This window comes from Natator depressus, chromosome 2, assembly GCF_965152275.1.
Source record: "Natator depressus isolate rNatDep1 chromosome 2, rNatDep2.hap1, whole genome shotgun sequence".
NCBI lineage: Eukaryota > Metazoa > Chordata > Testudines > Cheloniidae > Natator > Natator depressus.
The window spans coordinates 82,710,174-82,737,318 of record NC_134235.1 but is presented as its reverse complement, the minus strand read 5'-3'; the positions used below and the strand labels follow the sequence as shown (position 1 = coordinate 82,737,318).

The following is a 27,145-nucleotide window of genomic DNA, read 5'->3' as shown; positions in this document are numbered from 1 at the left end:
AAAGAGGACAGTGATCAATTGTTTTTCATATCCACTGAAGGTAGGACAAAAAGTAATGGGCTTAATCTGCAGCACAGGAAATTTAGGTTAGATATTAGGAAAAACGTTAAGGATAGTTAAGCACTGGAATAGGCTTCCAAGGGAGGTTATGGATTGCCTGATATTGAAGGTTTTTAAGAACTGGTTAGGCAAAACACTTGTCAGGGATGGCCTGGGTTACTTGGTCCTGCCTCAGTACGGGGGCTGGAATAGATGGCCTACTGAGGTCCCTTCTAGTCCTACTTTCTAATATTCTATCTTACAGTAGCCACCACTCTCAGAGTTTCATGGAAGTCTGAGTAAAGAATATCTGATTTTTCAGCTCAGTGTTGTACTTCTTTTTGGATTTATGATTATCTTGATTCAGAGCTGAGAATTCCCCCTTTCTGAAGGAGGAAAAAACAGTTACTTACTTTCTCGTAACTGTTGTTCTTCGAGATGTGTTGCTCACGTCCATTCCACATTAGGTGTGCGCGTGTCGCGTGCACGGGCATCAGAAACTTTTTCCCTTAGCGGCTCCCGTCAGGCTAGCGGAGCCCCGCAACTGGTGCCACTGCGCTGTGCATATATCCCCCTGCTGCCCGACTCCCTCGGGTTCCTTCTTGCCGGCAACTCCGACAGAGGGGTAGGAGGGTGGGTGGTGGAATGGACGTGAACACCACATCTCGAAGAACAACAGTTACGAGAAGGTAAGTAACCATTTTTTCTTCTTCGAGTGCTTGTTCACATCCATTCCACATTAGGTGAATCACAAGCTTACCTCTGGAGGAGGGTAGGAGTCACGGAACAACTGACTGGAGGACCGCTCTGCCAACTGCTGCGTCCTCTCTGGTCTGCTGGTTGACCGTGTAGTGGGTTGTGAAGGTGTGCACCGAGGACCAGGTGGCTGCTCTGCAGATCTCCTGGATCAGGTCCTGTGCCAGGAAAGCAGTGGAAGTCGCTTGTGCCCTGGTCAAGTGGGCTGTGACCGCTGGGGCCGGAACACCTACAAGCTCATAGCACGCCTGGATGCAGCTTGTTATCCAAGATGAGATCCCCTCTGCCGACACCGGGAGGCCTTTCATCTTCTCAGCTATGGCCACGATCAGCTGTGCAGATTTACGAAATGGTTTGGTGTGCTCCAAATAGAATGCCAGTGCTCGACGGACATCCAGGGTGTGTAGGCTGCGGTGACTCGGGTCCGTATGGGGTTTTGGAAAAAAACACTAGCAGACAAATGTCCTGGCCCAAATGGAATTGCGAGACCACCTTAGGGAGGAACTTGGGGTGCGATTGGAGCTGCACCTTACCCTTGTGAAACACTATATACGGTGGCTCAGAGGTGAGAGCCCTCAGTTCGGACAAACTGGTAGTAAACAGGTATACCCAGGCCAGGTAAACTCCCACCTGCGGAAGAGCGAAAGCAAGATGTCCGCTCTGAGCATCCACTCGTGCATGTGATACGATCTGCTGAGGCAGTCTGCCAGCTCGTTTTGCACCCCCAGGAGATAGGACACCTCAAGGAGAATGGCATGGGCTATACAAAAGTCCCAGAGGAGGAGAGCCTCGCGACAGAGCGGCAAGGAACGGGCCCTGCCCCGCTTGTTTATATAAAACATGGCGGTAGTGTTGTCTGTCAGAATTGTCATGCTGTGACCACTCAGAGTGGCGTGAAAGGTCTGGCAGCCTAGACGAACCACCCTGAGCTCCTTCACGCTGATATGGAGCGACCGCTCTGCTCTGGACCACAAGCCCCGAGTCCTGAGGTCCCCCAGGTGAGCCCCCAATCTGTGGTCTGAGGCGTCTGTCACCAGCGTCAGGTCCAGCTGTAGGGTAGCAAAGGGGATGCCTTCACAAACCACAGGCTGGGACTGCCACCACCGCAGGGAGTCCAGCATGTCCGTTGGGGCTGTCACTTCCAAGTCCAGAGAGTCCCTGCCTGGGTGGGGACATTGTTTCGTGAGCTGGGGCTCCTGGTCAATCTCAGGGCCATCTCCACGTGGCCCTGCCCTTCCGCTCCAGATAGATCAACCAAGAGCCAATTGTTGAGGTACGGGTAAACCCAGACCCTCTGCCTCCATAAGAAGGCCTCCACCACTGCCATAAATTTCATGAACACCCGTGGGGCCGCGCCGCAGCTAGACCAAACGGGAGAACCGCAAACTGGTAATGCTCTTGGCCCACGGTGAAGTGCCGGAACCGCCAATGAGCTGGGTGGATGGCGATATGAAAGTATGTGTCCTTCATGTCGACGGCAGCGTACCAGCCTCCTGGATCCAGGGAAGGGATGATGGTGCTCAGAGAGACCATGCAGAACCGGGCCTTGACCAGGAACTTGTTGAGCTTTCGCAGGTCTAAAACAGGACAAAGGCCCCCTTTGGCCTTGGGGATGAGGAAGTACTGGGAGTAGAAACCTTTCCACCCTAGGCCGTGCGGCACAGCCTCCACCGCCCCCACTTGTAGCAGCGAGTGAACCTCCTTCTCTAGGAGATGCTCATGAGAGGGGTCCCTGAAGAGGGACAGGGAAGGGGGGTGGGAGGGAGGGAGGGAAGAGAATTGTAGCGAGTACCCATTCCGTACCGTGCCTAAGACCCAACGGTCCAATGTAATGCTGGACCACGTATGGGAGAAACGGGCCAGGTGGTTCAGGAAACAAGGGGACAGATCCGGTGACTGGTCTGGTTCGCTGTCCTCGAGTGCACCTTCAAAAGCCTGGCTTAATGCCTGGCTGGGATTTGTGCTGACCTTGGTTCTGGCCTGGGGCATTATTATTGTTATTATTGCGCCGTCACCTATTATCCCTGCCTCGCCTATGGTAAGGCTCATGTCTGTGACGAGGCTGGTATTGATGCTGAGGGGGAGGCTGCGGCTTAAAGGGCTTCCTCTGTACCACCGGGGTGTGCATACCCAGCGACTTAAGTGTAGCCCTCGAGTCCTTGAGGCTATGCAGCCTTGCATCAGTCTGGTGTGAAAAGAGCCCAGACCCTTCAAAGGGGAGGACCTGGAGTGTACTCTGGACCTTAGGCGGCAGGCCTGACTCCTGCAGTCATGCCGAGCGCCTCATGACCACCCCCGATGCGACTGTTCTGGCCGCCACGTCTGCTGAATCCAGGGAGGCCTGGAGAGAGGTCTTAGCCACTGCCTTGCCCTCGTCCACCAGGGCCGTAAACTCGTTGGGAACCTTGCGGGAGGTTGTCAAACTTCCCCACCGTTGCCCAGGAATTAAAATTATGCCTGTTGAGGATGGCCTGCTGGTTAGCAATCCTCAGCTGAAGGCCCCCCGATGAGTACACCTTTCTGCCAAAAAGGTCCAGGTGTTTTGCCTCCTTGTCCTTAGGTGCCGGGGCCTGTTGACCATGGCGCTCCTTTTCGTTCACCGCCGAGACCACCAGGGAGCACGGACTTGGGTGGCAAAATAGGAATTCGCAGCCCTTTGATGGGGCAAAGTACTTGCGCTCCACACTCTTGGCCGTTGGAGCGCTGGAGGCCAGGGTCTGCCAATAGTCTTATAATTGGATTGGATGGTCTTAATGAGTGGAAGCGCTATTCTAGATGGACCTTCGGGGCTCAAAATGTCCACTATGGGGTTTTCCTGCTCAACCGTCTCCTCGACCTGCAGCCCCAAGTTCTGGGCAACCCTACGCAGTAGCTCCTGGTGGGCTCTGTGGTCTATGGGTGGAGGGCTGGACACCACTGTTCCCGCCACCACCTCATCCAGGGATGACGAGGAGGTTAGCAGCTGCTCAGCCCCCTCTGGCTGGTCCTCCTGCTCCCCTTCACCCGCGGGAGGGGCCTCCGACTTGGGCTGGGGCGGGAGACTTCAGGGCGGCACCGGACTCGGTGCTGTTCTCTCTGGTTTACCCTGGGGGGACGCTGGAGGCCTGGATAATGTGGCTTCCGGCGCTGTCGGGCATTGGTGTGGGGACCAGGACCGCTGCACCGAGTAGCTCGCCCTGGATGGGGCCCCTTGGTGCTGTTGATAGGCCCAAGGAGTACAGAAGGGCCAATGACCTGGCAGCCCCCATTGGGGGTGCCACCCCATCAGAGGGTCCTTGCTGTCCAGAGAATGGTGCAAGTGACTGTAACGGCCGGAGTTGGTGCTGGACTGCGGTGACACCAACCACGAAGGCCACAGCGGTGCCGACGATCTGTGCCGGCGGGAGGTTGATGAGCGGCTCCTAACGGAAAGGGAGCGAGACTGGTACCGATATCGCTGGGAACGGGATCTGGACTGGGACCGGCGTTCTCGGGACCCGGATCGGCACCTGCGGGAGTCCTCCAGTGAGGGCCGTCTTGACTCCTCCCGGTGCCAGTCTCTAATCGGTGCCGGGGATCGTACCTTGTCCGTTACTTCCTCGTGCCGATCCACTCCCAGTACCGCGACTTCCTTCTGAGCTGCAGGTAACTGGGAGTCCACAGACGTGGAGCTTGACTGGGACCAACTCCAGGAGCGGTGCTGGGATGGTGTCCTCAAACGGCACACCATTGCCGGCTTACCCCTCGACGGCACCCGTGGCATGGGTGCCGGAGGATTCTCCCTGTATGGCAGGGGGCTCGTTGCCGACAGCTCAATGTGGTCCTTTGCCGCCTCAAAGGTGCCAGGCGTGGAGGGCTGATCCATTAAGTATTCGAGCCCATCGTCTGCACTGAGCTCACTTAGGCCTGGGCTCGGTGGGACTTGTGGCGCTGGAGCTGCCAGTGCCGGCACCGGTACAGCGGCCTTTCCACTCTTATCAGCGCTCGGGGCCTTGGAAGGCGCCGGCCTCCTCTGCGGGGAACGTCCGTGCCTTCCTTTTGGCTGCACCATGGGCCACACCGGGGAGGATGAGCGGTGCCGGGGTCTAGTCTGGTGCTGTGGGGCCGACAGCTTTCGGTGTTTAGCCGGTGCCGGGTCTCCCGACGGCTCCGTGGCACTATGTACCAAGGAAGCTGGAGCTGGTGTTGGGCACTCCGGGCCCAGTGACTGTAATGTGGCTTCCATCAACAACTGCTTTAAACGAAAGTCTTTTTCTTTTTTTGTTCTTGACTTGAACGCCTTGCAAATTTTACACCGCTCAGTCTGATGTTCTTCCCCCGGACAACGTAGACACGAGCCGATGGGGGTCACTAACTAGCATAGGCTTGTGGCACGTGGCACAAGCCTTAAACCCGTGGGCCCGCGGCGGGTGTCGGAAGCCTCCAAGCACCTAATCACTTAAGTGTCCACAACAAAGCGTATGCTAACTAACTGACAACAGATTTCAGTGTAGCAGCCGTGTTAGTCTGTATCCGCAAAAAGAACAGGAGTACTTGTGGCACCTTAGAGGCTAACAAAGTTATTTGAGCATAAGCTTTCGTGAGCTACAGCTCACTTCATCGGATGCATGCAGTGGAAAATATGGTGGGGAAATTTTATATACACAGAGAACATGAAACAATGGGTGTTACCATACACACTGTAACGAGAGCTATAAGGTACGGTGAGCTATTACCAGCAGGAGAGAAAGAAAAAAACCCTTTTTATCCAGAAGAGAAAGGTTGTTCCAGCACCGTCACAGACAGTAAGAAGGAACTGGAGGGGGTTGGGTGGCAGGGGTATATATGCACGGTACAGTGGCGCCAGTCGGGGGGGGCCTCACCGGCCCGATAGGAGTCGCTAAGGGGAAAAGTTTCCGATGCTCGTGCACGCAACACGTGCACACCTAATGTGGAATGGATGTGAACAAGCACTCGAAGAAGAACTAGAACTTATTGAAGGAGATGAAAATCTGTGATGATTTCTGGCTTTTTTTCCTGATTTTATTTTTCAGTCTTCTTGGTTCTCTTGTCCTTGTGGGGGGGATGGAAGATTTGGGGGGGGTGGGGGGACAAGGAAGAGGACAAGAGGGTGGTGACTTGTAATTCCCAGAGGATTGACTTTTCTAGTTATTCCGTTTTGGATTTTTCCTGCAAGGGAGGAGAGAAGGAGGAAGGCGATGGTACACCCATCACAACGTGACTTAATTGGAGAGGAAATGAAAGGGAACATCTCTAAAAGAGCTCTTTAGATTTTTCTTCAGAAGGAGTCAGAGTTGCCAAGTAACACGATTAACCCTCTTAAGAAGCTGGGATGGGACTCATGTTTTTTTTCCTTTAGAACTGGACTTCATCTGTAGGTTCAGGAAGATTTCTAGACTTCCATCCTGTGAGTCCTTGACCGGCAAGAACAATCTGTTTTTTTCAGAATTCCAAGGACTGATCCATCCTTGTTAAGATGTCTCCAAGTGTGTCTTGGCTGATGCGAGGGAATGATAACAAGATGTTCACATCTTTCCCCCAGCAGAACAAAGAGCAATCATGGAAGAGCTCACCTTCTGTGGCTCTTGTAATAATCTGGTTCTCTTTTCTTTTTTTGGGGGGGGAGGGGGAGAAGAGGGGTGTGAGTGCACCATCTAGAGCATGTGGCTTACTTTCAGAGTTACACTCTACACCAGAGTAACTTGTAGGATTAACAGTTTAACGTGTGAGTTTCTCACCATCTTGAATATAAAGGAATAAAAGTAGAAGACCTATGTTGGGATGGTGCCAAATTAGTGTGGCCATACTGAATGAATGGTGTGAACATAACCTGACATGGCTGAAGGGCTGCAGAGGATCCTGGGAGGAGGGTCCCCTTTAAGCAGAAGCAGATTTGATAAAGGACTAGCAAAGTCTGCGTGTGAAATCAGTATTGAACCTATTAGTTTGCAAATATGGGCCTATGCAAAAGTAACTATCACATGTATAAAGTTCCAGCATGGAGCACAGGTCGACCTGGTTATAGTGACCTTACAGCAAGGACACCATGCAGAAAGCCAGAGTGAATGATTGATGAGTTTCGTTCGGTACCATCCCCCTAGCTCCTTCTAAAATACTAAATTAATAACCACACGCCCACTGGGAATGCTTTTAAGACATGTGACTCCTTTGAGGAAAAAGAGCATAAGAATCAAGCAAAGTAAATTACTGTGACTGGGATTCCTTAACTGACACTTGAAGAAGCAAAGCTGTTAGGCAGAGTAGCCAAAACTCTGCTCCGTGGGCTCGAGTAGGACTGTGAACTAGAGGGGTCTCAAGGCAGCCAAGGCCTTGTCTTGAGGGAATCCCAGACAGATCGGAGAGCTGAGAAGAACAGACCTGGAAGGAAGAAGCCATCTATAAAATTGGTAACCGCCTTCTCTGTTTCCCAAGCAGGAACTGCATGAGACTAGCACGTTAAGAGGAATGTATAGCTCTTAATGTCTAACATAGGAATTATGTGCTTGATGTAACCCTTTACCGCTTGTGTAATTCTCTCTCAATAAACTACTGTGTATTGAAGATAATTGCTGTGGACCTTGTTCACTGGTATGACAGTAATCTACTCCACTGGGAGCCAGTAAAGATCCATTTCAGGGGTAGTAGCACCCCCTGTTGTCAACAACTTATAGAGTTGTCAACAACTTACAGGCCTACAGAAATAGTAAAGGAAATAACAGCATGTAATGTAATTTCTATGTTCATACTTTTTGGAAAAAAAAAGCAACCCAATTTTTTATTTTGTAATGTAGATAGCAAGTTTTTTTTAAAAATGTTTTTTAAACAGTTCTGAGTTTTGAACAGCTGCATCCAATGATATTGATCTACTTATCCAACATTTTACAGTTAAAGGTAATGATAATTTTTATGAGCAAAATACATCACATTTTTAACTATCCTTTATTTATTGCTCCAACTACTGCTTTGCAGCAAAACAACATTACCTTTATATGGAGCCATAAATCCTTGATCAGAGTCCGGCTGGCAACAGTTCGAACATTCGAAACGACAGGAGTAGCTGGTGGAGATTCTGGTAGCAACTGCACTGGATCATTAGGTACCACTTCAATTATAATCTTAAGAAAGTAAGAGGAACAACACAGTTAACTGAAATTTTATCTATAATATATAGGCTGCCCAACAATACTGAAACAAATACAATGTACAGGCTAAAATATGTTCTTAAAACTTAATCATCAACTCAAAGGGCCATAACAAGTATTACTAGTTTACAAATTACACAGTTTAAAAAAATGTTATATTTTAACAGAAACAGTCAGGAGGTATTTATGAAGACACAACAGATCAAAATGAAAAAAGTCTATTCAGCAGATGTCTGCCTACTTAAAAGGCCAATAAAAACATGATTTGATAATCAACTGTTCAAGGTCTGTTATAACCAAAAATAAAGTCATGGATTTTGAAATCAGCCAATTGTAATAGTAATTCATATGTTATTAAAATCAGTCATCTTTCATTTACTGTAAAGAATACACATACTTTATTTCCTACTATAGATACACCTAACTATATATAATTCATCACAGAAGCAAACCTGTTCACTGCTGAGTATATTTGTCTTATCAATCGCAAAAGCAAACTGGATGCTGTAAGTTCCCACTCTCTCTGGAACCATTTTATCCCTAAGTTAATTAAAAAAAATAGTGATCTTAATGTTGACATTACAAATAAGGTCAGCAAATCAAATCTTTATCTATTCCTGTTAACCACTTACTGCAAACTGATGGGGTACTTTACTTTCCATAAGGATCCTTCCATTCTTTACCCAACTTTATGAACAAAACCTGTGATAACCTGTCTGAGGAAGACTCTCTGTGGAGTTTATGAAATTCTCTTCTTTTATACAAGATGGAATGATGAATGCTACAAGGTACTTGTCCCCCCCCTCACTGCATAATGACACTGAATTTCCTGGGTTCTGTTAGCTTGTGTCACAACCATAATTTTATTCACATCATTTTAAACTACTTCCTGGAAAGTTATCAGTTATATTTAATAATGGAATGGATGAACATTTTTTAAATTGGTTTGGACTACTTTATTTACTTTCACTTGGATTAATTTCCTCTTTTTCTGCTGCCATTTCATAAGCAAAAAGCCCTGCTTTCTTGCACAGGTTGCTTCATATATCAGCTGGGGTTGGGGCTAGTAGCAATACCAACTCAGAAGACTGTACACACTTGAGCCAGAAATATATGTCTTGTGTGTCTTGAAATGCTTAGCATATTTCAGGAGCTATCACACTGTAACCAAACAACAATAGGCTGCTGCTACTTAAAATGGCAACAACAGTAGCATGAAGATCAAGGAAGAAGGAATGGCAGTACCAAATCACAAGTGTCTACCTGGAGTGGAACAGGAATGTGCCACTCTTTACTCACTGCCGAGCCTTGCAGCTCAATCTAGCCCACAGAGATCATTAACAAGTGACAAAGACAGAGGATAAATCTTACTCCTGCACACCAGTGTCACAATATGGCTCTCTGGGATTAGCCTCTCCACGAGTTTACAGAATTGGTCTTTCTCCTCTCCGCAATGAATCTGTGGGTAATCCACGCTATTTAGAAATTTGTCAGCCTGATCACAACTCCTTCCTGTACTATTTAGATGAATTCTCTCAAAGGCATTGGAATAATATATAAGAAAACGTATGTGTACAAAAAACCCTAACTTTCATTGAACACTTAATACAATTCTTTCAACTTCAATAGAAATCCAGATTCAATTATTAAATTTACAATTTATAAAGGTGGATGGTTTGGACTTGTGTTGAACTTAATCACAGAAAGACGATAAACAGGAAATAAAAATTTACATTCTGCCTCATATCATCATCACTAGTCTGCAGTATGCAACGAATGAGTAATATCAGAATCAAAACTGAGGGAAAGTTAGAACAGGAATTTGGCCTAACAAGGGGTACCACCTACAGCACATGGAAGAGTGTCTAGTTTGTTGCACTTCAAGAACATGGTCTATAATGACACATTGTTACTAACAAATCTGATCCGGAGATGCAAGCAGTCTCCACTCATGATTTGGACACTGGTACAGTGATCTACGATGCCCTCATTGATTGATTTGAAGCCTTCTATTTGAAGCTTCCACTATGCAATGTTTTAGCTATCTTGCTAATGATTATTTGGATACGGTCTCCTCTTCATTTCATAGAAAAAGAAATAAGATTTCCTGGAATACTTAATTTCAAGTAGATTCTTAGTGATCTGCACATGTCTAGAATGTGCCACAATGTTTTTATTGTACCTTGGGGGTGAACAAAAGGATGGTAGGATTATTTCTTGAGATGTGTAGAAGGTGCCTTGCATGGTGTCAGGTATCAGAGTGGTAGCCATGTTAGTCTGGATCTGTAAAAGCGACAGAGTCCTGTGGCACCTTACAGACTAACAGACGTATTGGAGCATAAGCTTTCGTGGGTGAATACCCACTTTGTCAGAAGGACTGTCTGGATATGTGGACTCTCTACTCAGACCCTACGCCACCAGCACTCCCAGCTATCTCCGTGACACCACTGATTTTCTGAGAAGACTACAATGCATTGTTGATCTTCCAGAAAACATAATCCTCGCCACCATGGATGTAGAGGCTCTATACACAAACATCCCACAGACAGATGGAAAACAAGCTGTCAGGAACAGTATCGCTGATGATGCCACAGCACAACTGGTTGCTGAGCTCTGTGACTTTATCCTCATGCACAATTATTTCAAATTTGGTGACAATATATACCTCCAGACCAGTGGCACCGCTATGGGCACCCGCATGGCCCCACAATATGCCAACATTTTTATGGCTGACCTGGAACAACGCTTCCTCAGCTCTCATCCACTCACACCCCTTCTCTACCTATGCTACATTGATGACATCTTCATCATCTGGACCCCTGGGAAGGAAATCCTGGAAGAATTCCACCACGATTTCAACAGCTTCCACCCCACCATCAACCTCAGCCTGGACCAATCTACAGAGGAGGTCCACTTCCTGGACACCACGGTACAAATAAGTGACGGTCACGTAAACACCACCCTATACTGAAAACCCACCGACCGCTATGCCTGCCTTCATGCCTCCAGCTTCCATCCTGGACACACCACACGATCCATTGTCTACAGCCAAGCGCTGAGGTACAACCGCACTTGATCCAACCCCTCAGACAGAGACCAACACCTACAAGATCTTCACCAAGCATTCTCAAAACTACGATAGCCGCAAGAGGAAATAAGGAAACAGATCAACAGAGCCAGACATGTACCCAGAAGCCTCCTGCTGTGAGACAAGCCCAAGAAAGAAACCAACAGAACTCCACTGGCCATCACATACAGTCTTCAGCTAAAACCTCTCCAACGCATCATCAGTGATCTACAACCCATCCTGGACAACGATTCCTCAATTTCACAGGCCTTGTGAGGCAGCCCAGTCCTCGCCCACAGACAACCCGCCACCCTGAAGCATATTCTCACCAACAATGACACACCGCACCATAATAACTCTAACTCAGGAACCAATCCATGCAACAAAACCTCGATGCCAACTCTGCCCACATATCTACACCAGCGACACCATCACAGGACCTAACCAGATCAACCACACCATCACCGGTTCATTCACCTGCATGTCCACCAATGTAATCTACGCCATCATGTGCCAGCAATGCCCCTCTGCTACGTACATCGGCCAAACTGGACAGTCCCTACATAAAAGGATAAATGGACACAAATCAGATATTAGGAATGGCAATGTATAAAAACCTGTAGGAGAACACTTCAATCTCCCTGGACGCACAATAGCAGATTTAAAGGTAGCCATCCTGCAGCAAAAAAACTTCAGGACCAGACTTCAAAGAGAAACTGCTGAGCTTCAGTTAATTTGCAAATTTGACACCATCAGCTCAGGATTAAACAAAGACTGTCAATGGCTAGCCAACTACAAAATCAGTTTCTCCTCCCTTGGTGTTCACACCTCAACTGCTAGAAGAGGGCCTCATCCTCCCTGATTGAGCTAACCTTGTTATCCCTAGCCTGATTTTTGCTTGCATATTTATACCTGCCTCTGGAAATTTCCACTACATGCATCCGACGAAGTGGGTATTCACTCACGAAAGCTTATGCTCCCATATGTCTGTTAGTCTATAAGGTGCCTCAGGACTCTTTGCCACTTTTACAGATCCAGACTAACACGGCTACCCCTCTGATACTTAACATTTATTTTGTTGAGAGAAGTCAGGGGCACTATGAAGAATGGAGAAAGAAAATATCTGAATGCAACATGGATGCACACAAGAGACATCTCCAGAACCTTTGTCCAATACTGACTCTTCTATGAGCAATTAGAATGGGTGAGACACTCTCTTGCCTTCCCCAGATGAACTTACACAGAAGCACAGTCTGTGTCAATGTGGGGTTTGGTAGGATGGAAACGAATGAGGAAAAAGAGGGCTGCCTAGGTCTCCCTCTGGAGCCTCCGCTCCTGGGGGGAAAATTCTCTTGAGTATATTTGGTTTTGGTAGGAACAAAAGAACTGCTTGGATCTGTAATAGGCCTTATAGTCTAATTCTAATACTTAGTAGTGTTTGGAAGCAAGATTTTAGGGTTTGGGGTTTTTTTGTTTTGTTGTCAGCTACTACTTAGTATTCCAAATTTAGATACAGAGCATCAGAATAGTTATTGACACCTTAGTGTCTGCTTTTGCCCTAAACCTCAGTTACCATAAAAGAATCTAAGGCCACAGAGGTACATTTTCTTTATCAAAAGACAAAAAACTTATCCTAGTTAAAAAGATCAGTTTTCTTCAGATCACCACATTTGGCCATTCTGGCTCTTGCAAAGTATATCTATATGGCTGTTGAAGAAGCTTTGAAATCCTTGTAAAAGATACCCTCCATCATTTTATCTATGGTATCTTTGGGAAAAGAAGTCTCTCTCCACAAAGGAGTAACCATGTCTTCTGTTAGTGAGGCTACTGCTTCATCAGCCTTGGGTATCTGAGTTAGGGAGACTTTTGGTTCCTGTTAGTTGTAAAACTTCATCATAAATCCTCTTTACTTTATCTGCAAGTTCTCATTCAGATCTTACGATAATCTCAAAGGAGAAGGACTTTGCCTTAGTTTTAGGTCCTTTTTCCTCCATGTTACCAGGCTTAATATCAAGAATATCAAAACTGTGGTGTAAAGAACCATTCTTGAGAATCTGATTCTGACTCGTCATAGTCAGACATAGTTTGCTTTCTTCAAGGGCAGAGCTGCTGAGAATGGGAGAGGTTGAATAACAATCTTTGGACTTACCATTTTTAGGCTTCTTAGCCTTTTGTTCTTATCATTTCTTTGCGAACAATTACCACCCAAGTGATCATGCACACTTCGAATGTGCTCCCGTTAGCTGCATTTAGGTGGAAAGACGCTTGTGTGAAAAGGTCATCCAAGTAGGGGCACTATGAAGAATCCTGTTAGTTGTGGGAAGAGTGCACTACAGGATCCTAGCACTCTGACAGGACTCCTATTTGCTTCTCCAGACTGCTTCGCACTTATTTAAGTTACTTTTCGAGCACTCCTGAGGTACCTGCTTTTTGCATGACACTTGCTCACTTGATAAAATCTGCTCCAGAGAAAGGGAGCACCTTCTGCTGCTGTCTGGTCCTGCCATTACAGGCAGGACATCTGTGACACATAAGGAAAAGATGTGGGCGAGCTGACAGGTTGATAACTGTGGTTCTACTGCAGAGAAAGGAGATAACCCAGTACTGTGAACTAATGGGTAACTTACGAGGCAGAAAACAGAGCATCTCCACCACTGATTGGGGACAGAGGAGAAGGCATGAGTGAAAAGTATCCTTTTCCTTCACCACAAATAAATGCCAAATTATAGACCGGGAAGGTAGCCTCAAAATGAGGGATGCATTACCCCACAACTATCTCTAAATATGTTGACAAATTATATGTAAAATGTTCACATTCATCCCAAAAGAACAGGGTTTATTTCTTGTGAAGGAATCCATTCCATATGCATATCATGCCAATACACGAGAATATACCAGTTTTTCATCAATGATGTTGAAATTAAAGCATTTCTCCAACAGCTATATTGTTAATGCTTACTCTATTATGAACTCTAATTACAAAATGAGTTTGCTCAAACCTGAAGTAAAAGAAGCCCTCATCTTTGCCATCCTTGACTTTACTACAGCCAAGAGTTGTAACCTGAAAAGAACAGGATTTAAAAAGGTAAATGTAACAGATACAAATTTTTAAAGCACTTCATATGTAACATACTATCAAGTCTTACTAAACCACAGAATCATAGAATATCAGGGTTGGAAGGGACCTCAGGAGGTCATCTAGTCCAACCCCCTGCTCAAAGCAGGACCAATCCCCAACTAAATCATCCCAGCCAGGGCTTTGTCAAGCCTGACCTTAAAAACTTCTAAGGAAGGAGATTCCACCACCTCCCTAGGTAACGCATTCCAGTGCTTCACCACCCTCCTAGTGAAAAGGTTTTTCCTAATATCCAACCTAAACCTCCTCCACAGCAACTTGAGCCCATTACTCCTCATTTTGTCATCTGCTACCACTGAGAACAGTCTAGAGCCATCCTCTTTGGAACCCCCTTTCAGGAAGTTCAAAGCAGCTATCAAATCCCCCCTCATTCTTCTCTTCCGCAGACTAAACAATCCCAGTTCCCTCAGCCTCTCCTCATAAGTCATGTGTTCCAGTCCCCTAATCATTTTTGTTGCCCTCCACCGGACGCTTTCCAATTTTTTCACATCCTTCTTGTAGAGTGGGGCCCAAAACTGGACAGTACTCCAGATGAGGCCTCACCAGTGTCGAATAGAGGGGAACGATCACGTCCCTTGATCTGCTGGTAATGCCCCTACTTATACATCCCAAAATGCCATTGGCCTTCTTGGCAACAACGGCACACTGTTGACTCATAGCCAGCTTCTCGTCCACTGTAACCCCTAGGTCCTTTTCTGCAGAACTGCTGCCTAGCCAATCGGTCCCTAGTCTGTAGCAGTGCATGGGATTCTTCCGTCCTAAGTGCAGGACTCTGCACTTGTCCTTGTTCAACCTCATCAGATTTCTTTTGGCCCGATCCTCTAATTTGTCTAGGTCCCTCTGTATCCTATCCCTACCCTCTAGCGTATCTACCTCTCCTCCCAGTTTAGTGTCATCTGCAAACTTGCTGAGGGTGCAAATCCACACCACCCTCCAGATCATTAATGAAGATATTGAACAAAACCGGCCCCAGGACCGACGCTTGGGGCACTCCGCTTGATACTGGCTGCCAACTAGACATGGAGTCGTTGATCACTACCCGTTGAGCCCGACAATCTAGCCAGCTTATAGTCCATTCATCCAGCCCATACTTCTTTATTTTTTGCGGGCAAGAATACTGTGGGAGACCATGTCAAAAGCTTTGCTAAAGTCAAGGAATAACACGACTACCGCTTTCCCCTCATCCACAGAGCCAGTTATCTCGTCATAAACATTAGGGATGTAAAAGTTTAACCGGTTAACTGATAAGCTTGATGCTTATCGGTTACAGTTCCGCTGCCACCCCAAACACCCGAGGTCCCAGCTGCCGCCCCGTGGGGCTGGCACAGGGACGCCGGTGGCAGCAGGGATCCCTGGGCATGGGGCCAGCAGCTGGGATCCCCCCAGTTCTCCAGTAAAACGTTTAACCGATAGAATTTTAATCAGCTACATGGGTAGGATTTTTACATGCTATTTACATCCCTAGTAAACATCAGTTAAAAATTGTATGTTTGTTATAAAATTTAAAAGCTGTTCCCATTAAACAAGTTTTTTTAAATTAAAAAAACTGAGCATAGCAGTTTTCTGAAAGAACTTGTAATTCAGAAGCTATTTTGGTATTCTCAGTCCCTGCATAATAGACATGACTGAACTAATCCATACGTGAACACAGCACTGTTCCTTAGTATGCCAAGGAAAGTTACCAAAGTATTGTGGAAATACGCCTTCAGAAGAAAAATGTTTTGTACGAAGAGCCACAGCCTGTCTTCACTTCCAAGCACAAGAACAGCTAGTGTTGCAATCAACCAAACAGAAGCTTAAAGCATATGATGGAAAAAAACAGCAATACAATTTCTCTTACTGTATATTGCTTCGGTCAGAAGTACATTCACCAATCCAGAACCTGGATTGATAGAGGAGCTCTGCTTATTGGCACATGCACAGAGGCAGCTTTCTGACATTCCCCCCACCCCCCTTTTCCTTCCCCAGCTGGAAAGATTCCTGCTGAGGGGTGCTAGTCTAGTGGCACGGGCTGAGAAGCACTTTCAAAGTTTTTGTGAATACTGGAAAAGCTTAGGGTACAATTCTTGCCCCACTAAAGGCAAGGTAAGCTTTTCAATGACTAAAGTGGGGGCAGGATTTCAGCTTAGTCTTGTTTAAAGTAATGGGGAGAGCAGCTGGCTTGGACATAAATTTCTTGTACATGTAGTAAAATTAACACTTAATAGCTGCAATCCAGAAAAAGACATTTCTCTAAACAAAGCACACAGAATTCCCTTCTGTGGAAAATGTTGTCTGTGTCATATTCACAGGATCAATGTGTTAAAACATTTTCCAGTTACTCACATTCGCTGGTACTCTGTTTTCACTGCTCTGTCCTTCCCACATTTTCATAGAAATCCGTCCTGGATTAATATTTTTAATAATGTTGTTATCTTCAGAAATTACACTAACCATAAAATCTGCATAAATAAATAAATGAAAATGTTATTTTTCAAGACTCAGTTTCACATTCAGAAACTCATGTCTAACTTCTTCAAGAATAATGCATGCAAAATATTACTGTCTTCCATCTCCCTCCCACAATTTTTCCTAGGCAGACCACAAAATTGAGAATGAAAGAGTGCTAGGCCATATTTAAATTGTGGCGGTGCAAACTAATTATCCTTTAAAACAGAACACTGGAGAGAAAAAGTTTTATTTTAGATAAACACAAAACGCTGTATGAGCATAACATATTGGTTAGAAGGCATCCAAGAATATTTCACAATTAATCTAAACACATATTTAAGAGCACTTTACACAAACATTATCTACAAAATAATAAGGGCTAATTATCATCCCATTGACCCAGTAATACCAGGGTACAAAATATATCGGAAGGACAGAACAGGTCATGCTGGTGGGGGAGTGGCATAATATGTGAAAGAAAGCGTAGAATCAAATGAAGTAAAAATCGTAAATGAATCAAACTGTACCATAGAATCTCTATGGATAGAAATTCCATGCTCTAATAATAAGAATATAGCAGTAGGGATATATTACCAACCACCTGACCAGGATGATGATAGTGACTGTGAAATGCTCAGTGAGATTAGAGAGGCTATTAAAATAAAAAACTCAATAATAATACAGTAACAGTGAGGAGTTACTTAACTAATGAGGAGTTACTTAGTTATGTTCCTGAAAAATGCAACTTTAAGTGAAAAGATGTTAAGCGAATCCAATTTCCCCATAAGAATGAATGTAAATGGGGAGGAGTTAGGTTCCAGGGAAATTTTTTTTTGCCATACAGTACAGTAGTATAGTTGGGAGGTGCCTCCGTCTTACTCCACACAGGTACAGCCCACTGGCACTGGAGACAATGAGGCAGGCAAGGAGGCTGAAGGTGCTGTAAGCTAGGAGAAGCACATTGCGCAGCAGCAGCGGCAGCTTCCCCTACTCTGCAAGCACCAGGGGCGGGGGGCTCAACCCTCGGCCCACCCACTCGACCCCTTCCCCCAAGCCTCCATCCTTAACCCGTCTCTTCTCTGACCTCCTTTACTCTGCATGCTGCGTTCTTGCTCCTCCCCCCTGCCTCCTGCCCACAGCAATCAGCTGGCTTGCGGTGTTCAAGAAGCAGGGGAGGGAGGGGGACACTGCATGCCATGTCCTCACTCCTCCCCCCTCCCTCCTGAATGCCGCAAGCCAGCTGATTGCTGCGGGCAGGAGGCAGGGGGAAAGCGGGAGGGTGCTGATCCGCGGGGTCTGCCAGCGGGCGGGAGGTGCTGTGGGGGGAGGGGGCGTAGGGGAGCTGATGGGGGGCTGCCAGCTGTGGACAAAGCAGACTGCCAAACGACATTATAGAGAAGCATTGCACAACTTTAAATGGAGCATGTTCTGTAATTGAGCAGGGACGTAAGATCGAAACAACGTTAAGCAAGAGGACGTTAAGTGGGTAGTTACTGTAATGGGCGATTTCAATTATCCCCATATTGACTGGGTACATGTCACCTCAGGACGGGATGCAGAGATAAAGTTTCTTGACATCTTAAATGACTGCTTCTTGGAGCAGCTGATCTTAGAATCCACCAGAGGAGAGGCAATTCTTGATTTAGTCCTAAGTGGAGCACAGATTCTGGTCCAAGAGGTGAATATAGCTGGACTGCTTGGTAATAGTGACCATAATATAATTAAATTTAATATCCCTATGGCAGGAAAAACACCACAGCGGCCCAACACTGTAGCATTTAATTTTAGAAAGGGGAACTACATAAAAATGAGGAGGTTAGTTAACAGAAATTAAAGGGTACAGTGCCAAAAGTGAAATCTCTGCAAGCTCCATGGAAACTTTTTAAAGACACCATAATAGAGACTCAACTTAAATGTATACCCCAAATTAAAAAACATAGTAAGAGAACCAAAAAAGAGCCACTGTGGCTAAACAAAGTAAAAGAAGCAAAAAGGCATCCTTTAAAAAGTGGAAGTTAAATCCTACTAAGGAAAATAGAAAGGAGCATAAACACTGGCAAATGAAGTGTACAAATATAATTAGGAAGGCCAAAAAAGAATTTGAGGAACTGTTAGCTGCCTCTTCTACTCAAAAAGTAACAGCAAATTTTTTTTTAAGTACATCAGAAGCAGGAAGCCTGCTAAACAACCAGTGGGGCCACTGGACAACCGAGGAGCTAAAGAAGCACTAAAGGACAATAAGGCCATTGCGGAGAAACTAAATGAATTCTTTGCATCCGTCTTCACAGCTGAGGATGTGAGGGAGATTCCCAAACCTGAGCCATTCTTTTTAGGTGACAGATCTGAGGAACTGTCCCAGATTGAGGTGTCATTAGAGGAGATTTTGGAACAAATTGATAAATTAAACAGCAATAAGTCACCAGGACCAGATGGTATTCACCCAAGAGTTCTGAAGGAACTCAAATGTGAAATCGTTGAACTACTAACTGTCGTCTGTAACCTATCATTTAAATCAGCTCCTGTACCAGAAGACTGAAGGATAGCTAATGTGACACCAATTTTTAAACAGGGCTCCAGATGTGATCCCGGCAATTACAGGCCTGTAAGCCTGACTTCAGCACCAGGCAAACTGGTTGAAACTATAATAAAGAACAATATTGTCAGACATATAGATGAACATAATTTGTTGAGGAATAGTCAACATGGTTTTAGTAAAGGGAAATCATGCCTCACCAATCTACTAGAATTCTTTGAGGAGGTCAACAAGCATGCGGACCAAGGGATCCAGTGGATATAGTGTACTTAGATTTTCAGAAAGCCTTTGAGAAGGTCCCTCACCAAAAGCTCTTACGCAAAGTAAGATGCCACGGGAGAAAAGGGAAGGTGCTCTCATGGACTGGTAACTGGTTAAAAGATAGGAAACAAAGGGTAGGTATAAATGGTCAGTTTTCAGAATGGAGAGAGGTAAATAGTGGTGTCCCCCAGGGGTCTGTTCGGGGACCGGTCCTATTCAACATATTCATAAATGATCTGAAAAAAGGGGTAAACAGTGAGGTAGCAAAATTTGGAGATGATACAGAACTACTCAAGATAGTTAAGTCCCAGGCAGATTACGAAGAGCTACAAAAGGATCTCTCAGAACTGGGTGATTGGGCAACAAAATGACAGATGAAATTTAATGTTGATAAATGCAAAGTAGTGCACATTGGAAAGCATAATCCCAACTATACATATGAAATGATGGGGTCTAAACTAGCTGCTCCCACTCAAGAAAGAGATCTTGGAGTCATTGTAGATAGTTCTCTGAAAACATCCACTCAATGTGCAGCGGCAGGCAAAAAAGCGAACAGAATGCTGGGAATAATTAAGAAAGGGATAGATAATAGCGCAGAAAATATCATGTTGCCTCTATATAAACCCATGGTACGCCCACATCTTGAATACTGTGTGCAGATTTGGTCGCCCCATCTCAGAAAAGATATACTGGAATTGGAAAAGGTTCAGAAAAGGGCAACAAAAATGATTAGGAGTATGGAACGGCTTCCGTATGAGGAGAGATTAATAAACCTGGGACTTTTCAGCTTGGAAAAGAAATGGTTTAGAGAAAGTAGATAAGGAAGTGTTGTTTACAACTTCTCATAACACAAGAACAAGGGGTCACCAAATAAAATTAACAGGCAGCAGGCTTAAAACAAATAAAAGGAAGTATTTCTTCACACAGCGCACAGTCAACCTGTGGAACTCCTTGCCAGAAGATGTTGTGAAGGCCAAGATTATAACTGGGTTCAAAAAAGAACTACATAAATTCATGGAGGATTGAACATGGTATAGTCCAATACCTTGTATTGAAAGTGATCTGGTCCGAGATAGAATTGGAGAAACCTCCAATGTGATGGGTGAATCATTATGTAGAAGTATGCATCCTGGAGGTCGAGGACCGAGCCAGTCCCCTATTTCTAACACTGGGATAATGGTTGCCAGAGTCACCATCTTGAAGTGTTGGTTTCTGACAAATCTGTTGAGCCACTGGAGATCGAAAATGGGCCTTCATCTTCCTGTTTTATTCAGTGTGAGGAAGTAGTTTGAGTAGAAACCTGTCCCTCTGTATTTTGTTGGTACCAGTTCTACTGCTCCTAGCTGGATGAGGGGGATTACTTCCTGACGCAGCAGATCTTCGTGAGCGGGGTCCCTGAAGAGGGACTGGGAGGGAGAATGGGTAGGGGGGTTGGAAGTAAAAGGGATGGAGTATCCAACTTTGATTATCTCCAGCACCCATCTGTCTGTAGTGATGGATTGCCAGACTGGGTAGTAGGAACTTAAATGGTCTTTGAATGGCTGCGAGACGGTAGTTCTCAGTTGAAAGTTGTGGGGGTCTCGGGCCCTCGACCAACATCTCAAACTTGCTGCCTGGCAGATAGTTGATGAGATCTATTAGATTGAGCTGACAGTTGTCATCTCCTTGGGGGCTGTTCTTTCCAAGCTTGTGGCTCATATTGCCTGTGTATCTGTGCATATGGTGTGGACTGGAATCTCTGTGGGTTGTAATACTTTCCTTGTTTCTCTTTGTCCTAGAAGTATAGATACCCAGGAACTTCAGAGTCGCCTCGAGTCCTTGAGGGTGTGCAGAGACTTATCCGTTTTGGCTGCAAAGAGTTGGGGCCCTTCGAACGGCAGGTCCTCCATTATTGCTTGAACTTCTTTGGGGAAGCCAGAAAGATGCAGTCAGGATGCCCTTCTCATTACGATTGCGGTGGCTGTAGATCATGCTGCTATATCTTCAGAGTATAGGGCAGCTTGCAGTACTGTCCTGGAAATCAGTTGGCCCTCCGAAATGAGTGCACCAAATTGCTTTTTTTCTCCTCAGGGGAAATTCAGTAAAATCTGATAGTTTGCCATAATATGTGTGGTCGTATTTTGCTAATAACGCCTCATAATTAGCCATTCTAAGCCATTCATTCCCTAAGAAATACATTTTTTAGCCAAAAAGGTCAAGTCTCTTCCAGTCTTTGTCATATGGTGTGTTTTGTGGGTATAATTATCTGTCCCTTTCATTAACAGCACCCACTACCAGGGAGTTTGGTGTGGGATGTGAAAAAAACTCTGTTCCTTTTGCAGGGACATAATATTTCGTGTCAGACCTCTTGCAGGTTGGAGCGATTGTTGCAGGGGTCTGCCAGAGGTGTTTGACAGGTTCCATGATTGCATCATTCATGGGTTAAGTGATTTTGAATGATGCTGATATTTGCAGGATGTCAACGAGTTTATGTCGTGTCTCCTGCACTTCCTCCAGGGAGATGTCAAGGGAATCTGCAATTCTCCTATAGAGATCCTGGAAATGTCTAAAGTCGTCCTCTGCATTAGGAGGAGGGGGCATGATGGTGTCATCTGGGGCAGAGGAAGACAAATGAGTTGTTAGTTCGACTTCCTGTTCACAGATTTCTTCCTGTTCGCCTGTCATCTCTTCAGGGGGCTCAGATGGCCCTGGTACTGACAGCACAGGTGACTGCCGTGTACCCTCTCTGTGTGGGCTAGGAGGTTTGAGGTGGTGTGGGGAATATGCCATCCATGGGGCCCAATACTGCCACGATGGAGGGAAGGGCATAGGGGCCATCCAAGGGTGCCTGTAACACTATTGTTCTTTGGCCCCTGTATAGTACCCCTGGTGTGGTGGGGCCGGTATGATCGTTTTGTGAGCGGGAGAAGAGCAGTGTGAGGGGTATGTCTCTCCCTCCTCATCATCACTTGAAAATGTAGGAGCAAATGGCAGTGCAGTGGCTCGGTACCAACAGTGCTCTAGTGATCTTGGTGCCAAGAATAGGAGAGTCGGGTGTTGAGGATACTATAAGGTCTCTGGGAAGGAAGAACTGTTGTGGTGCCGACAGCCTCGGTGCCCTTGATGTGGGAACGGTAGATACTGGCTGCTGTGGAGCTGTTGTCTGTAAGGGTACAATTTTGCGCTATACTGACAGGAGGTGACAGCAAAGGCTGCAGTTGTTTTGAGGTGCCGAGTGCTGGGACGGATCTGCCAGTGCCGAGACATGGGGTTTCTGTTTCCCCTTGGTGCCTTCATTGGAGCTAGCTCTCTTGGTGTATTTAGCTCAGAGGTCGGCAACCTTTCAGAAGTGGTGTGCCGAGACTTCATTTATTCACTCTAATTTAAGGTTTCATGTGCCAGTAATACATTTTAACGTTTTTAGAAGGTCTCTTTCTATAGGTCTTTAATATATAACTAAACTATTGTTGTATTTAAATTAAGAAAGGTTTTTAAAATGTTTAAGAAGCTTCATTTAAAATTAAATTAAAATGCAGAGTCCCCAGACTGGTGGCCAGGACCCGGACAGCGTGAGTGCCACTGAAAATCAGCTCATGTGCCGCCTTTGGAGCACGTGCCATAGGTTGCCTACCCCTGATTAGCTCTTACGGTCCCCACGGTACCGGAAGGTCCCGTTATCACGGCTGTGGTGCCTGTTGGTACTGACAAGGTCTCTCAGTTTGGGGGATGCTGTTTCTTGGTCGTTTCTTGAACTGGTGGGGACAACATACGCTTCTTAGCCAACTTTTTAGCAGGGTGGTTGCGTGAGTCACAGACAAAGAAGAGCCCCTTTCAGAGGCTGAAGTTGGTGAACTGTGTCCCGGGGGTGTCCATGCTTCTGGCTCAGACGCCGGGTAGAGAGATTTCTCCATGAGCAGCAGTTTAAGCCACAAGTCTCTGGCTTTCCTGGTCCGGGCTGTCAGTTTGTGACAATGTGGGCACTTTTGAGGCATGCGTGCTTCGCCTAAGCGGTGAACACACAGAGTGTCCATCTGAAATCAGTACTGAAAGCCTGCAGGTGAAGGAGCATTTAAAGCCCAGTGACCTGGGCTTGCCCCTGAGGGGAGTATTTCCCCTCCCCCATAAGGGGAGAACTACACACTACTCAACCAGTTAAATGAAAACCCAACTTCTACTGAGGGAAGAAATAAACTTTTTTTTTTTTTTTTTTTAACAAGAAAAACAAATGGGGAGAAAAACGAGGAAGACAAATTATCTATTTGAAGTAGAACTAATGGAAAAGGGGTAAATTACTAAGCTCTGAGGTACTGCTGAATGCTCTGACTCAAGCCAAAGGTGGTAGAGAAGGAACTGAGGGACCGTTAGTCGCACAGCACTAGTTAACCGCCTGAGGCAGTGCAAGACAGGGACTGCGCATGTGCGACCCAACCAGGCACTGCTCCCACAAATCTCCAATTACAAGCACAGGGGAGCTCAAACACCTAAAGTAGAGCACCCACGGGGACATCACTGAAAGAAGAAGGTCTTCTTCTGTTGCTCTTAAGGACCTCCTGTCAAATGAAAACACTTTTCACTTTTAGCTTGCTCCACCATTCTGGGGGAGGAGAGAGGAAAGAGAGAAAGGAACTTGGTGATCCCATTTCAGGAAAGATCTTCCACCACCATCCCTTTTTAAAGAGTCTCCAAATTTTGTCCCAGAGAAGGAAAAAAAGTAGAAAAACTGCTCACTGATGGCCCAAAGTTAAATTTTTGAAATCCAGGAAATGAAAATTAAGGGACAACTGGCTGGAGGCCAAGTATCTGAAGAAGGATTATTTAGGATATGGCCTAGTGAAGAAGTCCGAGGTGCCTATCGTATAGACTGAGGCGCAATCTAAGTAACTGACTGGGAGAAGATTAAGGGTTCAAAAATCTGAACTTAACTCTTGGAATAAATCTGGGAGAAGATGAAAACACGGCTCTGTCTGGAAAGAACTGAAGGGAGGAGAATGAATCCAATAATTTTGCTTGCTCACCCTGAAAACTGAAATCAGCAACAAAAAAGGGAAAATATGTCAAACTCAAAGGCTGTAGCATGTAGGCCTGGCTTGACATGAGTAACTGGACATTGGTGAGGCCTCATTTCTTGGGAGATAGGATTAGGGAGGTAAATGGATCAGCAGGCTAGAAAAAGAATGCCTGTACCCACAGGCTACATTTGAGCCTGATCAACTCAAGGGTAGTTTGACTGTATGCCAACAAAGAAACCGCAACAACAGTTGAGCTGAGTTCTTGGGAACCATGTAAATAAGGTCTCAGAGGCTACTAGGTGAATAAGGTCTCAGAAGCTACCCCATCATACCCATAACAACATTCAAAACCAATCACAGGTTTTGGGAACATAACAGCCATTTTCCACAAGGACGGCATTAAATATCCCTTCCCTGGATTAGATTAGAGGTGTATATTTGGGAAAGGTCACTTTAAACACCTGTAGCAGGAACTGAAGGGCATGCTGGAGGGAACAGGTGCTTATACAAAGATATTTCCTTTTGTCATCCCGCCCAAGAGAAGCTATATTCAGGATCCCATAATATTTAAAACAATGAGGAGTCCTTGTGGCACCTTGAAGACTAACAAATTTATTTGGGCATAAGCTTTCGTGGGCTAAAATAAACCTGTCATAATATTTAACTACAGTGGATGATTGGCTCCTGGACAGGCAGTCAGCAATGGGGGGGTGGGGGTGGGGTGGAGAAGTCCTCCAACAGATTCTCTTTCAAGTCTATTCAATTTCTCCAGGCTGTTAGTACCACGTACTTTGGGTCAGAAAACTGGGTGGGGAAACAGGATCAAGAGAAGGCGTAGCTTCAATTGGTGCAAGACACACATGCTCATTACATCAGAAAAATCAAGGCCTGGTGAAGCATTACTGTGACAGTAAAATTATTTCCACCAGGCCCAGCCTGATTTTCTGCCATCCTTGGTTAATGAGGAATAAAATGGAAACAGTTTCCTAGTTCTTTCTTTCCAATGATAGGAGAATGAATCTGTCACAAGGATTTTGAGAGTGAAGTTTCTGGAGAACACCACGGGGAGTTCTGTTGTCTTGTGTGGAGCAAACCAATCAATGGTTAGAGTTCCACACAATGACAAATACTGGACTTCCTCTAAATAGGAGTCAGATCTCCTGCACTGCTGTTATCTGGGTGAGCTCTACCAGCTTGTGACATTCATGGTGGTGCAAAAAGGGCAGTGTCAGGTCAAAAACTGAATCTCCTCCATCACCCGGGGAAGAAATGGTAGCAGAGGTGGGATTCCCAGCCTATAGAGCAACATCTTCAGAAAAGAGAAAGAGCCAGTGACAGAGAAAAACACCTCAGAGTGGGCACAAATGGAACCAGCCCACAAGCCCAATTCTGTATACATTGCAAAGAGGCCCACAAATTGAAGGACTATTTAATTTAGATTTTTTTTGGTAGAAGAAAAGAAAGTGGAGTAAGACCAAGAGGGGCATGATGACTAAATCCTTTGTCTACTCTTGCACTTCGTTGGCAAAACTTTTGTCGTTCAGGGATGTTAAAAAAACACCCTCCTGAAGGACAAAAGTTTTACAGATGAAAAGCCTCGGTGTGAACAGCGCTTTGTCGGTAACAGGGCTTTCTGGCCAACAGAGCCGCTTTCGCTTGTGGGGGGTGGAAGCTTTTTGTTGGCAGGGGAGCTCTCTCCTGCTGACAAACAGCAGCTACACTGTACGCCTTTTAGTGACACAGCTGTGTCGCTAAAAGCTGCATAGTGTAGCCATAGCCTAAAGACATCTCTTCTCCTCCAGGCTGTTAGCAGGCTTTGGGCAAAAATTGGGCAAAAACGGCAAAACTGGAACTTCTGCCAATCATTTCACATATTTGCCTCCTGTTTCTCGATAGGTGAAGCCAAAATGCTGATTGTATAGGCTTTTGCCAGTCAGGTATAATGGAATTTCGGGTAAAAAGGATGTATGAAAATACTGATCATCATTGAAATAAATCTCACAAATCACTTTTTACAGACATCAAAAGCCATAATTTATTTGGATGGCTGGTTTCCAAAATTACAAAAAAAAAGAAAAAAAAGAAAAAGAAAAAAAGGCTAATTTAAGTAGAGCTACTCACCAGGGAAGGTACTTCCTGCTACAAAAGAAGCATTTTTGTCATACTTAACATTCATACACACAGGTTTCTCAGGGTCAGGCAGGACATTGAACTTGATTATAGGGCAATCTAATGTGTTCCTGTTGTATGAGGCTTTAAGCTGTAATGTATGCTCTCCCCTGAAACATACAATAATCATATAACAAATTGTTATAATGCAATAAGCTAATACCAGTTTTTCAAAAAGATGTTTAAACGGATTTTCATAAAGGTACTTGTGAATTATTTGGCTTTCCGAATTTACAAAATTCTCCTCCCCACGCCCACTTTCTATCATTAATATCAAAATTATAGTAAAGGTAAAAACCTAATATTAATGCAAGGTTAGAAATATCACGAGTCAAGAAATGTCTAAAGTTTAAGATGTTCTCACAACTAACTATGCACTAATGAGAGTTATTTGCATTTACTTTTGCTTTAATATTCCACCGTTTTGACCAGTTCTCAATCCCCTTTTCAAGATCTGACTTGTAGCACAGTTTAGATCATTAGGACTGGAAGGAGAGAGAGGGATTTAAAAGGTCACCTGAGAGAAGTGTCTTCTAAACCATTCCCAGTCCTTGCAAGCCAAAGATTGAAGCTGAACACAGGCCTCACACATAGCAACATACACTGAGACTATTAGACCATGAAGAGGTCATTAACTTCATAATA

The 27,145-nt window shown here is 45.3% G+C and overlaps 1 protein-coding gene across 2 annotated transcripts in view; it reads right to left on the bottom strand.

The window, feature by feature from the left end:
- The window catches only part of SMCHD1 (structural maintenance of chromosomes flexible hinge domain containing 1), a 170,381-nt gene that overhangs the window by 37,423 nt on the left and 105,813 nt on the right, over window positions 1–27,145 (bottom strand). The window contains exons 32-36 of one of the 2 annotated variants that reach the window (XM_074944544.1): window positions 26,453–26,610; window positions 16,445–16,560; window positions 13,983–14,044; window positions 8,369–8,456; window positions 7,758–7,889 (exon numbers count right to left, since the gene is read on the bottom strand). In XM_074944544.1, the coding sequence (XP_074800645.1) occupies window positions 7,758–7,889; window positions 8,369–8,456; window positions 13,983–14,044; window positions 16,445–16,560; window positions 26,453–26,610 (556 nt within the window). The remainder of the gene's footprint in view (window positions 1–7,757; window positions 7,890–8,368; window positions 8,457–13,982; window positions 14,045–16,444; window positions 16,561–26,452; window positions 26,611–27,145) is intronic. The other variant, XM_074944545.1, reaches the window with a different exon arrangement.